General features: G+C 40.1%; 1 protein-coding gene across 1 annotated transcript in view; it reads right to left on the reverse strand.

Moving 5' to 3' along the window:
- LOC308389649 (ALK tyrosine kinase receptor-like) overlaps positions 1 to 10,194 on the reverse strand; it is a gene marked incomplete at both ends in the record, with an annotated part of 250,026 nt that extends 239,832 nt beyond the window's left edge. Inside the window, one exon of the mRNA XM_080871141.1 lies at positions 9,450 to 10,194. Within this exon, the coding sequence (XP_080727267.1) occupies positions 9,450 to 10,194 (745 nt within the window). The remainder of the gene's footprint in view (positions 1 to 9,449) is intronic.
- Positions 10,195 to 13,028: the final 2,834 nt, after the last annotated feature.

Here is a 13,028-nt window from a genome sequence, read left to right on the forward strand (position 1 = left end):
TCTCTTTAATCAGAAGTTAACATAAAACAAATGAAACTTTAGTCCACACAAAATACAAGTTTTAAGTTGTAACTCTTGAAGCAAAAAGGTCACCCATTTCTTCTTGTTGCTTAATAGTTTGCTTTGAAATCTGCCACAACAACCAAACACTTCCAGTATCGAGAAATCAGGTTTTCACATTACTGTGGTGGAATATTTTTTGAGAAATTTAGAGGTTTGGGATTTCTCAAATTCTTGGGATCATTATGTTTCACATTAGTGTTTCAGTTACAGCTAACAGACTAATAACTGATTTTCTGTCCAAGAGCTGAACTTATGATTCACTCAATAATTGCAAGTCACCCTAAAGCAGTAAATCACTGACATATTGACATCTTCATGCTTGGCTGTAGCTATTATTTTTCTTTTAGTGAATGTCTATATTTGGTTTAAGCCAAATTAAAGGGATATAAATGGATCTCTTGACTTCTGAACAGTACAACTTTCTTCTCATCTGTTTCCCCAGAAGCTTCATCAAAGAGTGAAAGGTTTGAGCCAGATTCAACCAGGAAGGTGAACATTATTATATTTTGCAGTGCCAGCTTGTCTTCAAATCAGGAAGGTTACAAAGTAACGTGTTTCAGTAATGCGGTAATACATACTGTGCTAAACTCAGTAATTACTGATTAAGTAATTATTAGTAAAAAAACAAATATTTAAAAAAAAAACATGCTTTTTCTACCTGTGCTACAATTAACTGATTTCAGTAAGTCCGCGGGAGGACAAAAATGTTGGCACAAAACAGCTTTTGAGGAGATAAGTTGTCGACATTACTTTTATTTTTATTGCACAAAAGAAAAAACTGCAATGGTAAAGAGGAAACTGCATCTAAGACAGAAACAACCAGATTATACTGCATACAGAACTTTGCAAGCATCTGCACAGACAGCATGCTGACAGAAAGCTAGCCAAGAGACCAGAGTGATTTTCAAGCTGAGTGAGCAGTCAGACTTGCAGCCTTTATTTCTACCTGTTCATGTTTCTAAAGTAGAATAACTGTGGAAATGGCTTTGAAGTCTCTTTGGGCTGGTTTTCATCTTTGATCTGTAGTATTGATGACTTTGTGTTCATATGTAAAAACTAAAAGAAAGAGCGTATGTGTGTCCTCATTAGGATAGAGATTTGTTGCTGTGCGGCTCTGTTGCCTATATTGTTAACTGATAATTATGTAACAATTTGTTCAAGACATTTTATGGAGTAATGGGAAAGTAATGTAACAAGTGGTGTATCAGTTACTTTCTCCGGTGAGTAATTACGTAACGTACTCCATTACTTTAAAAAAAACAAATAACGAGTTATGTGTAATATATTACTTTTCTTGAGACACTGCTTATGAATAAATTGACATGGATGAGGTGAGTGATCCATGCTTTCCATGGATCCTTTGTGACTTTCTGAAGGATCCATCCCCATGATCTTAAAGGAATTTTTAAAATTCTGCAAAGGTTAACTATCATTCTGAGCCTTCAGTGTATTTGTTCTGTTCCTTTTTATTATTTATAGAGTTTAACTTCTTATGTTTTCACTATCTTTGGTTAGAAAAGTGTTTATAAACACCCTTATCAGAGGGCTATGTACTTCCTAGGTGATATCCTTAAAGGCTAGAGAAATGTGCTTGCCATTGCCCCTAGAAGCTAAAGAAAATGATGCATTTAATTAGCGTAGTACATCTGTGGTGAGTGAAGCTATAATTGCTCTGTTTGGTGTCTTAGTATCTCTACACCCTGAAGAAGGTGCAAGCCGATACATGTCAGTGTATTTTTAAGGTCTTTAGCCCTGCAAAATGAAGACTTTTTACTACTTTTTTAAACCCACCCTGAATGCCTGCAACCCTTCAGAGGCCTGCACGCTTGAAAACAGTTATCAGTGTACTATGGTCATTTTTTAAATTTTCATTTTCTGGAGATCAAGATGGTATTAGATAATCTTTTGGCTTTTATACAGATCATTATTTTGAAAACTTAAATTTTTTATTGTCACAGGCTGTGTGTTTGTGTTATATTAGAGTTTGTTCTAGGTTAGGCTCAGTTTGGTATCAGATGCATTTTCACAACACATCCAGTGAGCTTCTGAATGCTCACTTGAAGGTGTATTTTGAACATTTCTGTGTCATGCTATCATTTCACCATTAACGGCAAACTTGTGTAAAAAAAAAAACATTAACAGGTATATAAGAAATACTAAGGATCGTCGCTGGTAAGTAGAGCAGTTTTCAGTAACAAAAAAAAAATCAACTATTTCCAATCCCAAATGCAGGGATTTCTCTTGTTTAATTCGGGAGATTCTGCACATGAATTTGCCTCCTTGGGCGAGACTGTCAATGCAAAGTTCTGCTGCAGCATCTTGAGGCATCTGAGAGAGAATACTCAGCAGCAGTGATCTGAATTGTGGAGCATGTCGACACAGAACACATTAATAACATCTTTTGGCCACACTAACACAGTCTGCTCACCATCTGGACCACTTACCAGATTTGCCTCCCCATGACTTTGTCCACTTACTGAAAATGAAAATCAAGTTGAAGGATCACCGTTTTGACACATTTGAGATCCAGCACACACTGCAGATGCACACGTGCAATTAGACCAAACAGGACTATCGAGCGATTCAAAAGTAGGAGTCCTGCTGAAAATAATCTAGAGGTCCACAAGAAAATTGCCTTGAACAGAAAATAAGCCAAAATTACTACAAGTGAGGTTTTTGATTCTTATAGGCCCAATCTCAGAACATCTTCATTTTGGTCTTAAATAAACACAAAAAAGTGCCGGAACTAGTAAATAACTTTTAAATTACCTGTTTATTTATTCTCATATTTGTCCTAAAAACCATCTGAAATGTCTGAAACTCAAAGCTGTTCTATTGTAACACAGAAGAAAGGCAACGACAAATGTGCTAGAAGCTAGAGCCTGGCAATGTTTGGCATATTGTGGAAATAATTGTGACTCATAAATTAAAAGACTAATCTTCTCAGCTCGAGTGGTGATTGGGCCTGTGAGTTGGCGGGATCGTAATCACAGAAATCCTGCCTTCAAATTCACATTAGCATGTTTTTCATTGGCATGAATACACATAATTATTACTGCAAAAACAAGTCAATCACGTTTAGCTATGAAGTTAATGACAATGCAACAAAACAATTCAAATGACAATAATTACTTAAAAAATGAAGATGAATAATGATAAAATTAATTGAGTGTGTCTGTGAACGCTTGTTTACAAATGACTGTAATTATGCTGGGTGAACAGTAACTTTTGTCGGACCGACTACACTCTCTAGCGCCATAGATTAAACTTCTCTCGAGGCTACTACACCAGCTACTTCGTCAGGAGACAAAGGAAAAGCTTTTGAAAATTACGTTGTTTTTCCATCTTCCAAAGAGAAATCCCTTCCAGAAGGGCCACAGACAACACAAGGTAAACAAAGTGCTGAGTATGTAATGTACTGTTTGCTTCCTTTATGATTCAGAAGGAATTACTGAGTTTGCTTAACGCGTAAAACATCCACACACTAGGATTCAATTTTGAGGCTCTCCAAGGAAATGGCATACTGGTGACGCTCAATAGAAAATCATGTGTTTGGATTTGAGGCTGAGCTGAATGGAAAATATGGCAAGAAATGCTCTAACATGCACAGCTGCTCCTTTCAAGCATGATGGTAGCAGTCTTTTACTTTAGGGCTTCAATCAAATTCTGTTAAGTGTGTTCATGAAGACACTCTTTGCTAATGGAGCGACGAGAAACATCAGCTTCCCAACGAGCTCTGAGGAAGGTATATGCAGCTTAATGAGGCGGAAGCTCGACTTCTTCCAGCTTCCAACGCTGAAATCATTTAAAGATTCTTTTGCAACCTATTTATGGCACCACTTGGTAAACATAACAAAGGTTAATAAAGTGGAGGCCATATCTTTATCACACCTGCAGAGCATTGTTTCCCTTCTCTTATATTGTAACTGGTAGAAGTATTTCTTATTAATGGTGTCCCCCATAGAGCGCACAAGGCGAGTAAGTATAAATGCACTGTGCAGAGTTTAATGCCTTGATTCCCGCAGGCATGCTTCCCTGATTGTCAAATTATTCTGGGTGCCATGGCGGGTATTTATTTCATGCTAATAGCCAGCGTCTTTCTGGAGGCTGGAAAAACAAGTGTAGCACGTACATTACACAGAAAAATGCCAAACATTGGTGAGTCAGGGGCGTAAAAATGCTGAAAAAGTGAGACAATACTCATTGGAGCCTAGTGTTGAGGCATTTTGTACGGAGGAGGGAGTTCGTGACAACAGAAAGACACGGAGGGAGGACAGGTGTGTGCGTGCGTGTGTGAAATGTTCAGAGCTCATGTCTTTCTGTGGATCAGCAGCAAGTAAACACAGTTTTGCTTTGCAGAAACACACAATGTAATCATCACTTATGACAATAACTGTGGCTCTGCAAACAGGCAACAGAGTAATCAAGTCGAAGGCACTGAGCATACAATGTGAGGCTTATAGTGTCAGTGGAGTCCACCCACGTTGTGAATACTTCTGTCATTTCTTACCCATGATCATTCATGATAATTCCCTTTTGTTTAGAAGTGAATTTAACCAGCATCACATAAACTGTGATTTGGCAAATCTATTCAAAATCCCATACAAAATATTCAGTCTCACAATGTATGATCTGGCAAGGGTTATGTGACGATAACCAGAGGTAGAGGTAAACCACATGCAATCATGGGAAAAAGGGTTTTCACAGTACTCTGTATAGTCCTGTAAAAAAAAAAAACATAATGCCAATATTTCCAGAGCCACCTTTAGCAGAAATAGCTTGAAGTAACTTTCTGACTTTAATTTTATCAGTTTGAGACAAAATTTAAACACAACAATATGACACTCTTCTTTACAGTGTTGACCTTAGCCTCCTTGGGTTCCCACCACTACATTTCAGTTGGGTTGAGGTGTGATCTTTGAATGGGCCCTTCCAACACTTTGATTATTTTCTTTTTCAATCATTCTGTGTTGATCTGATTTGCTGCTGTTGACCCAGTTTGGGCCAAGCTTTAGCTGTCTGATAGATGGCCTCGGATTAGTCTCTAAAACACTTTGATATAGACTTTAATGGTTTGACTCAATGACACCAAGGTGCTCGGGTCCTGTGGCTGCAAAACGAGCCCAAATCATCACTCTTCACCACTGTGCTAAGGAGTTCATGGGAGGTGTTCGTGCTCATATGCTGTGTTTAGTTTCTATCAAACATGAGCGCTGTGCATTACTGCAAATGTATCCACTTTGGTCTCATCTGTCCACAGGACATTGTTTTGGACGTCCTGTGAATGGCACGTTTCCAAGCCATTGTTCCAGTTTATCCGATTGTACTATCATGAACTTTAACATTCAACATGCAACACCTCTGCTTTTATAGAGATACTCGTCCTTGATGATTAGTTAATGAAGTCGACAGTGGTTGTCCAGCATTTGTTGAGCTAATCTGCAACCACATAGTTGAGGCTGGATAGTTTTCATTTGGCCTGTAGCCACATCTCCCTGTCTTCATGGTAAAGGTGTTGATGAGTACACTACATCCACAGCATGAATTAGCATGCAGTTTGTTCAGTGCTCTGGTGGGAGGAGCCTGTCATGTAAAGTTTCACATGTGTAGTAGAAGTGTAATGTGTGGGTGATTCGGTTGGTACTGAGATCTGCTCTAAAATTAAGAAAAAAATGTTAATGAAAACAAAAAGGTGTTGTTTGACAGTATAGTATCAAGGTCAGCAAGAACCACGCCAGACTATATTATCTGCAGGAATTGTCATATTCTGACACCAGGCAAACAGCAGCACACTCCTTTTATAGGTCAGTGCCCTTTCCCAGGTGAACTTATTCATACCGACAACACATTCACACCCAGACTGACACCTACATCTAATTATACAGTTGGCAGTTCACCTGACCTGTATCATAATGTGCTGTGTGAGGTGAGATCGTTAACCCTAATCAGTATACCTTGAAGATCAGGTTAAAATATGTCACAAAAAGGTAGCTTCATGTTTTTATGACTTTGAAGCTAATAGATTTTAACTGGAATTTACCTTTTGTCGGTGCTGGGTGAATTCAGTGGGATGAGCTGGTGAATTTTGAGCATTCTCTGACAAATGCTAAAGAAATATTACGCGTGTTGTTGTTGTTTGTTTTGGTTTTTTTGAAGACAACACATGATTTATTGTTTTAACAACCCAACGCAAAAACCTAAAACACTAAAATAGGCTAACTTCATTACCTCCTTGTAGCATATGCAGACCAAAACTGGCCACTGTGTAACACTATGTGCAGTCCCACTTGTATACAGTAGGTAGAAAAATGAAAGCACTGAGATCAGAGGCAAAATCTCCTTAGAGGGCTTAGCTAGTTATCTATGGTAACTTTATATTGTTGTTCTTGGATTTCTTATACTAGGCCTTGGTGCCTCTTATTTGATAAGAATGTGTTTTAGCTCCCTTCTACTCCACTTTCAGTGTTGTTGCGACTGGTAGTGACCAGGAGGGCTGCTGTGCTCACAGCTAGAACTTTGGGCATCAGGGAGATTTCCACAATCACTGACATCACACAGAGGCAACAGTAGAACACTCTTAAACTACAGTGTATGGTTTCATAGTCAGACCCACCCCTTTCTTCACATCCAGTTTCAAAACAAGACAATGGTGACGGAGAAAATACTCCTCAAGCCTTCTAAGTAGGACTTCAGGAACCGCTGGGTGATGTCACGGCATCTATGCTCCTCTTTCATGCTGTCTATGGTCTGTCAACTTGAATCATAAAAAGTGTGTACTTTTACTGGCAACACATCCAGTTTTCTATTAGTGTAAGGAAAATAGGTTTCAGCATGCCTCTAAGATGTGTATATATATATGTGTGTGTGTGTGTTTGAGAGAGAAAACAATAATATTATATGTTCTGTCATACGTTGACATTGTGCTTAGATTCCTGCTTTCTTATTTCATACAGTAGGAGAAAAATGAGCTAGTGTGTGAAAGAACAGTCCTTTTACTATTTTCCTTTTCTACTTTGATGCTTAGCTCTCACTGCATCCCCCTACCAACAGATTTGAAATGAAAGGATACGCCTATATCTTCTCGCCGAAGCTTCGTATACGAAGCGCCTCTGAGCAGCACTCTTCCTGAATGATTAAATATGTGATCAATTTTAGGGTTATGTAAGGATGCGGCATAGAGGCGAAATGAGAAATGATCATGGAGGTAATAAACAATGGACAGTAGTCTATTTATTCCAATCAAATCCTGTAAGTGCTCATTGAAGTCTATATTTCCAGTTTTTTGCTGTTCTTTGGTTTTACATAAGTGCAGCACACATAAACCTAGTTTGCTGAAGTGTGAATGTCATCTTCTCCTCAAAATTAAACGAATAAATAATAAATGTATTGCTTAAAGATGTCATGGTCCCCCAGAATGATACATAGGAGGAGCTTCAGCTGATTTAAATCCCTGTCAGCTGGACAAATATGTCAGAGAGAGTGTTGGGCAAATAAAACAATTTTGATATGACACAGTTGTGGTTAAGGTTTGGCTTCACATGTACGAAAATGGCCTCTTGGTGGTTTTTAAAGTGAAAGAAAGTGGTGCTCTCAAAAAAATCCAGCTGAGTCCCCCAGGGGAAAGAAAAAACATCCCCTGCTGGCTTCCCACCTGCGAACACTCAAAACTGTTTTGGGCAGAAAGCCTGCCGGGAGCCGACATATTACCTCCATTTCAATTAAAAAGAAGCTGGGTGTTAAAAATGCTTATATAAGCACACCGCTGATGTGAGCATTTTTATGACTTTTGGGTTTGTTTTGGTACACAAGCTGGTTTGGGAAAATCATAGTTTCTGCAACAGACCATGGTTATCATGAAGGCGTGTCAAAAGCATAATGACAAGTGAAAGGAAACATCCTTTGCCAAAGTCCAAAATTTTGCTGACCCATCCAGGTGCTCTGACTTCCTCCCTGTGCAGATGTCACATTGTTTCTGTACCTGTTGTTTTTTTACAGTCACACAATAGCAACCATCCTGATCTGCAACAGAGCTGCTGGAAGTTGTAGGCTTCAGTGTTTTTCTCAAGTATTGCTTAAATGTCACAATGTGAAAGGGGTGCTTTTAAAAAATAAACTAAAAATGATGTGTTTACTGCAAAAACCATATCATAGCATCAACGCAAGATGGGTTCCCACCTGTTAACACCACCAGCTGTGTTGCTGGAATCCCTGCCGGGAGCTGCACGGGTAGTCCACTCAGATGCCTCTCTACTACAGTCTCAGATGTGTGCGTGTGACATACTGAAGTGTTTCATCTCTACTTGTAATAACAGCATATGTCAAATGAAATCCTAACGTGGCAACCAGCACTGACAATAACTTACTGCATATTGTACAGTCATGGCTTTCTTAGTTTCACTGTGTATTTTGCATACATTTCTATGTGTACACAGTCCTTGAGGGGAAAAGGTGGTCGAGGTGGTGATGGGTGTCTTCTTTCCAGCCTAGCCAGCCTCTTCTTTTGTCTGATGGATTCCCTTGCATTTTTCTGGGCCAGCCTCCCTCATCAAAGTGATTAAGCAATTACACTGATTGTGCCGATGCTCAGAAGAACAGGGGAAGGACCCTTGAGTATTGAGTGCTAAAGCTTTCTTAGAGATAATGGCTTAATTTGTGCCTAATCAAAATAAAACCTGTTTTCTCAAATCTCCACCCTACCTGTAGTACAGGTTAGCTTGGGGAATTGAGAAGGTGTCTTTAAGAAGAAGCCAGTGGAGTTAAAAAATAAATCCCTGATGGGGCCTTTCCAACTTAAGCATCATTGCATACCCTATAGTCATCCTTATGCAGTATAGACGTGTTATTATAAAGCAATGAGGCCTCTCTTCAAATGAAATAATAATTATCATCTCAGAACTGATTACATAGAATCCTCTAAAGATGCTGCATATACATATCATGGATACCAAGTGGAAATAATCAAAGTGTTTGGAAATTAAATCAGCATTCAGTTCATCTCTCAGAGCTGCTCTGGGCATCAATAATAAAACAGGGGTCTTGTGAGCCCTCTGAATCAGAGCAACAGAACTAAATGTATGAAATCCTCCTGTATTTTCTTCTCGCGCACACACACGCACACACGTAGTTATACCTCAGTCATCATTTTCCCATCAGAGCAGTCCAAATAACAGATCTTCCTCCGTGTGCTATCATTTCTTTACCACAATTGAAGCCAGCCAAAGCACACCCAGCGCGCAACTTCAAGCGCGCTGGATTCGGCATCAAAAATTAATCACATCAGAACTTAAATCACAACCGTGAGCGAGTTGCATCTGGGGGTGTGGGGGAACCGCATGGCAAAAGAGTGAGAGCAAAACGCGAAGGGAGGGTGGAAGAGAGGGACTCACCCGCGGAGGATATCTGGAGGTAGAGGCGGGGGTCTGAAGCTCGAATGGCCGCTGTGTACCGATCCTCAATCCCTGGCACCTGCGCCTTTTTCTCGGGCATAAGCCGGACCCTGAGCCGCCCCCCCTCAGCGCCGAGCCACCACTCCAGAATAGTTGTGAGGTCCATTTCCAGGATGTACACCGGGGCCTCCTCGTACACAGACAGCCCCCCGCATCCCGTCCTGACTAAATCCTCTCCTATTTCCACCACAACTTGGTTAGATTTCCTGCTCGCCTTCGTCAAGCCCAATTTCAGAACTTTGGTCAGCGGTCGCTTGTAGAAGGAGGGGAACTGTCCATCAGCAGACGCGTTCCTCAGTGCTGATTCCGCTGCAGACTTAAGGTCCACAAAAGTAGAAATGGTTTTCTGTAAAGGTATGCATTGCATTTTTAAGTTTGCGCGCACCGTGTAACATCCGCTAAAAGTCTGGCAGTCGCCGTTTAAGGGTCTCTTTATGAACTCCGCCAGATAATAGCGCAACAGAGAGGGGACCGCAAAATCCACGGCCAGTGTTTTCCTCTTGTTCCTGGAGATTTGGGTTTGGTTCGAGTCTTTTTTGCCGCCGCTTTCCCCGCTGATGTTGCTGATGTTGCTGAAGCCGATAGCGGGCAGATCCGTCCTCGATGTGGTCCTTGGCGAGGCGCAGTGCAGCTCAGCGAGAAATGCCGCAGAAGAAACAAGCAAAAATAATATCCTGGCGTCCATGGTTTGAGAATTTGAGTGTTTAGTTTAGGAGACGCACGCCTTAATCCCACCGTTCACCGTTTCCTCTCCGCTCTTGTCACATAGGTTACGCAGCGCAAAAATCACAAAGTGCGAATCGATGATCCTGCGTGTCCTGCGCCTCTTTGCCGGTGCGCACCCGTGGCAAGACGACGGGGAACTGGCTTTTACATTCGTTTGCCACCTACTATTGCTATCCTCCGGTTTGCAAGCGGGAAAAGTGCCATATCCCCTCTCTGTTCCCGGCACACAGACCTCTGAGACAATACCTTTTATTACCAGTGCGAACCTAGCGAGTCGCTCTCCGGGACGCTGCTTGATATGCCGGTCGGGTCCGCTCCGGTGGCTTTCAAAGACTCCCTGTCTCTTGGCACAGTTGTGACGGCGGTACAAGTGGTCTCTCTGTCAGAAGCGGGATGCAGCGTCCCTCTCTCCCCTCACAACTAAATGAATTCACAATGAGTTTGGAGGAGTCGAGCCGCCATTAAAGTTTCAAATAAAATCTCACAGTCCTGGCTAATTGGAAACCTCTTGGACAGCCTCACTGGTTTACAGTCTACTGAAGATCTCGGTGCTCCTTTGGTCAGAACTGGCAGCTCTGATCGCTGCTGTCATGCCTGCACATGCGGTAAAGTCATTCACACATCCATTTGACGTCAATAAAAACCGTTTTCTCTGAACACGACTCCCTTGTGCGAAAAGCGTCGTTATGGACACATGTGATGCGCTCTCAGCGCAGCCGTAACTCTGCCTATTTCTTTATTGAAATTAGAAACGGCAGGAGGTGTAGCTGCACAGCTCGGCACATTGTCTTTGGTGATTTTTTTCAATGAATCACCGAGCCTTTTACGTGTCCGGAAATTGGATTGGATTAGTCGCACTCTCCCGGACCGGTTGTGTGCAAATCAAATAGTTTCAGAGGGAGGCTATTTGGGCTGTAGCCCATGCGGTTCTGTTATGTCTCACGTGCAGAGGCTAATAGCCTTCTTCTTTAAAAGATCAGGGAGCTGTGTTGCCATCTTGCCAGTTCATTTGCCACACAGGCTGTGTCCTTAATTGGGAATTAAGGGGTAGGTGATTGGAGCAGGAGATTAAAAAATACCAGAAGATACTCAGTCACCTCTCTTCTTCTCCCTCCCTCACATTAACAGTTTCTTCGCTGACTTTAAAAGTTGATCAGAGAAGACACCCACTAGATGGCGTCATCACATGCTGCAGATCATTTGCACTCTTCAGTTTCACTGACAAATCCATTAAGGCTCTAATTGCTCTGGAATTTTTACAGTCTGATTAGAGTGTTATCTGTGGAAGAGGATTAGGGCAATATGTGAAAATTTTATGAGTCGAGGAATCACAGTCTCCAAAGTCAGAACTGTGAAGTCTTTTTTTTTTTTTAAGTATAAAATTCTGGCTCAACTTTTTAACATTAATCTATCAGGTAGATATGGTACTCCAAAATAAAGTTTTTTTGATTTTTTCATATAATAAAAAATAAAATGACGTTGTTACATGTTACATTTGTGTGAACAATGAGGGCTGGAGTGGATATTTTTATTAAACTGACTGTTTAATTTCTTTTAATTTCTGTAGACATATGCTATAAGCTGTTCTGGGTTGGAAATGCAAATCTTTAATATTACCTTTTGTTAGAAATAAATATTATTTGCAGTATGTTTTAGTTTATATCTTTGGTAATTTAGACAATGGAGACATGCACATAATTAAACTAGGCCATGCTATTGAAATGCATAACAGGAAGCAGATGAGAAGGAAACTATGTACTAATGGAATTGTCTTTGTATATGAGTTGTGTTTAGCATTGTAGCTGTTGTCATGTTTGTTTTCCATGCTCCCAAACTGACCATACTTGGTCAAGAAAGAGAAATGCTATGTTATCTGCTTAATCCAATTCACCAAGACTTTAGTCTTTTATTACAGTTGCATTTCCATGAACCGGATGAGTCTGATAACTACATCTTTAAAAGGAACACCAAAACCTAGGTCCAGAGATCCATTTCAGTGACTAATTGGCCAAACTGACACCGACAGACATCTAGGAGCACAAACCTATCACTTAAATTGCCCACACCCCTTATAATCAGTGTTGGGCAAGTTACTTTGACAAAGTAATTAATTTTAGTTTCTAGTTACTTCTTCAAAAAAGTAACTGAGTTAGTAATGAGTTACAATATTCTAAAAGTAATTAATTACTTGAAAAGTAACTATTGCATTACTTTAAAAAAAAATGTTTAACCCTCTGGGGTCCAGGGTATAATTGGCCATTTTTGACTACTTTTGATTTGACCTCTACATTTCACCTTTAAAAACTATTTACTTTGCCTTGTTTGGTATCATTCTTTTCAGCACAACCTCACGTGTCTGAATTTACAGTTATGTTTTCATTTTGACATACTGTATTAACACACTGATCTAAAATCAGACAAAAAACATGAAATCCGAGTAGAAAGTTATGTTTTTTACTGTAACAACCACAAACATGTTCACTGAATCATATTTTATAACTGCAAATGCAAATATAAATTGTGAATTTTAAAATCATATCCACAAGTTTTGCAAACAAAAGTTATTTGCAGCCATTTACCTTTTAGTATAACCATTTCAAACTATTTACAAAACAATCAGCTGTTCTGCATTCAATAAGATGCCACACAAATTATTTGTGCCACTCCAAAAAAATAATTTCTGTCCAGGCCTGACAGCAGCAGGTGTATCACTCATGTTTTCATTCAGCAGTTGCCTCATTGTTTTGACACACAACACAAAACTATCCACAACACTACACACTAACTACACAA

The sequence above is a fragment of the Rhamphochromis sp. 'chilingali' genome (genome assembly GCF_963969265.1).
Source record: "Rhamphochromis sp. 'chilingali' genome assembly, chromosome: 21".
In the NCBI taxonomy this organism is placed as follows: domain Eukaryota; kingdom Metazoa; phylum Chordata; class Actinopteri; order Cichliformes; family Cichlidae; genus Rhamphochromis; species Rhamphochromis sp. 'chilingali'.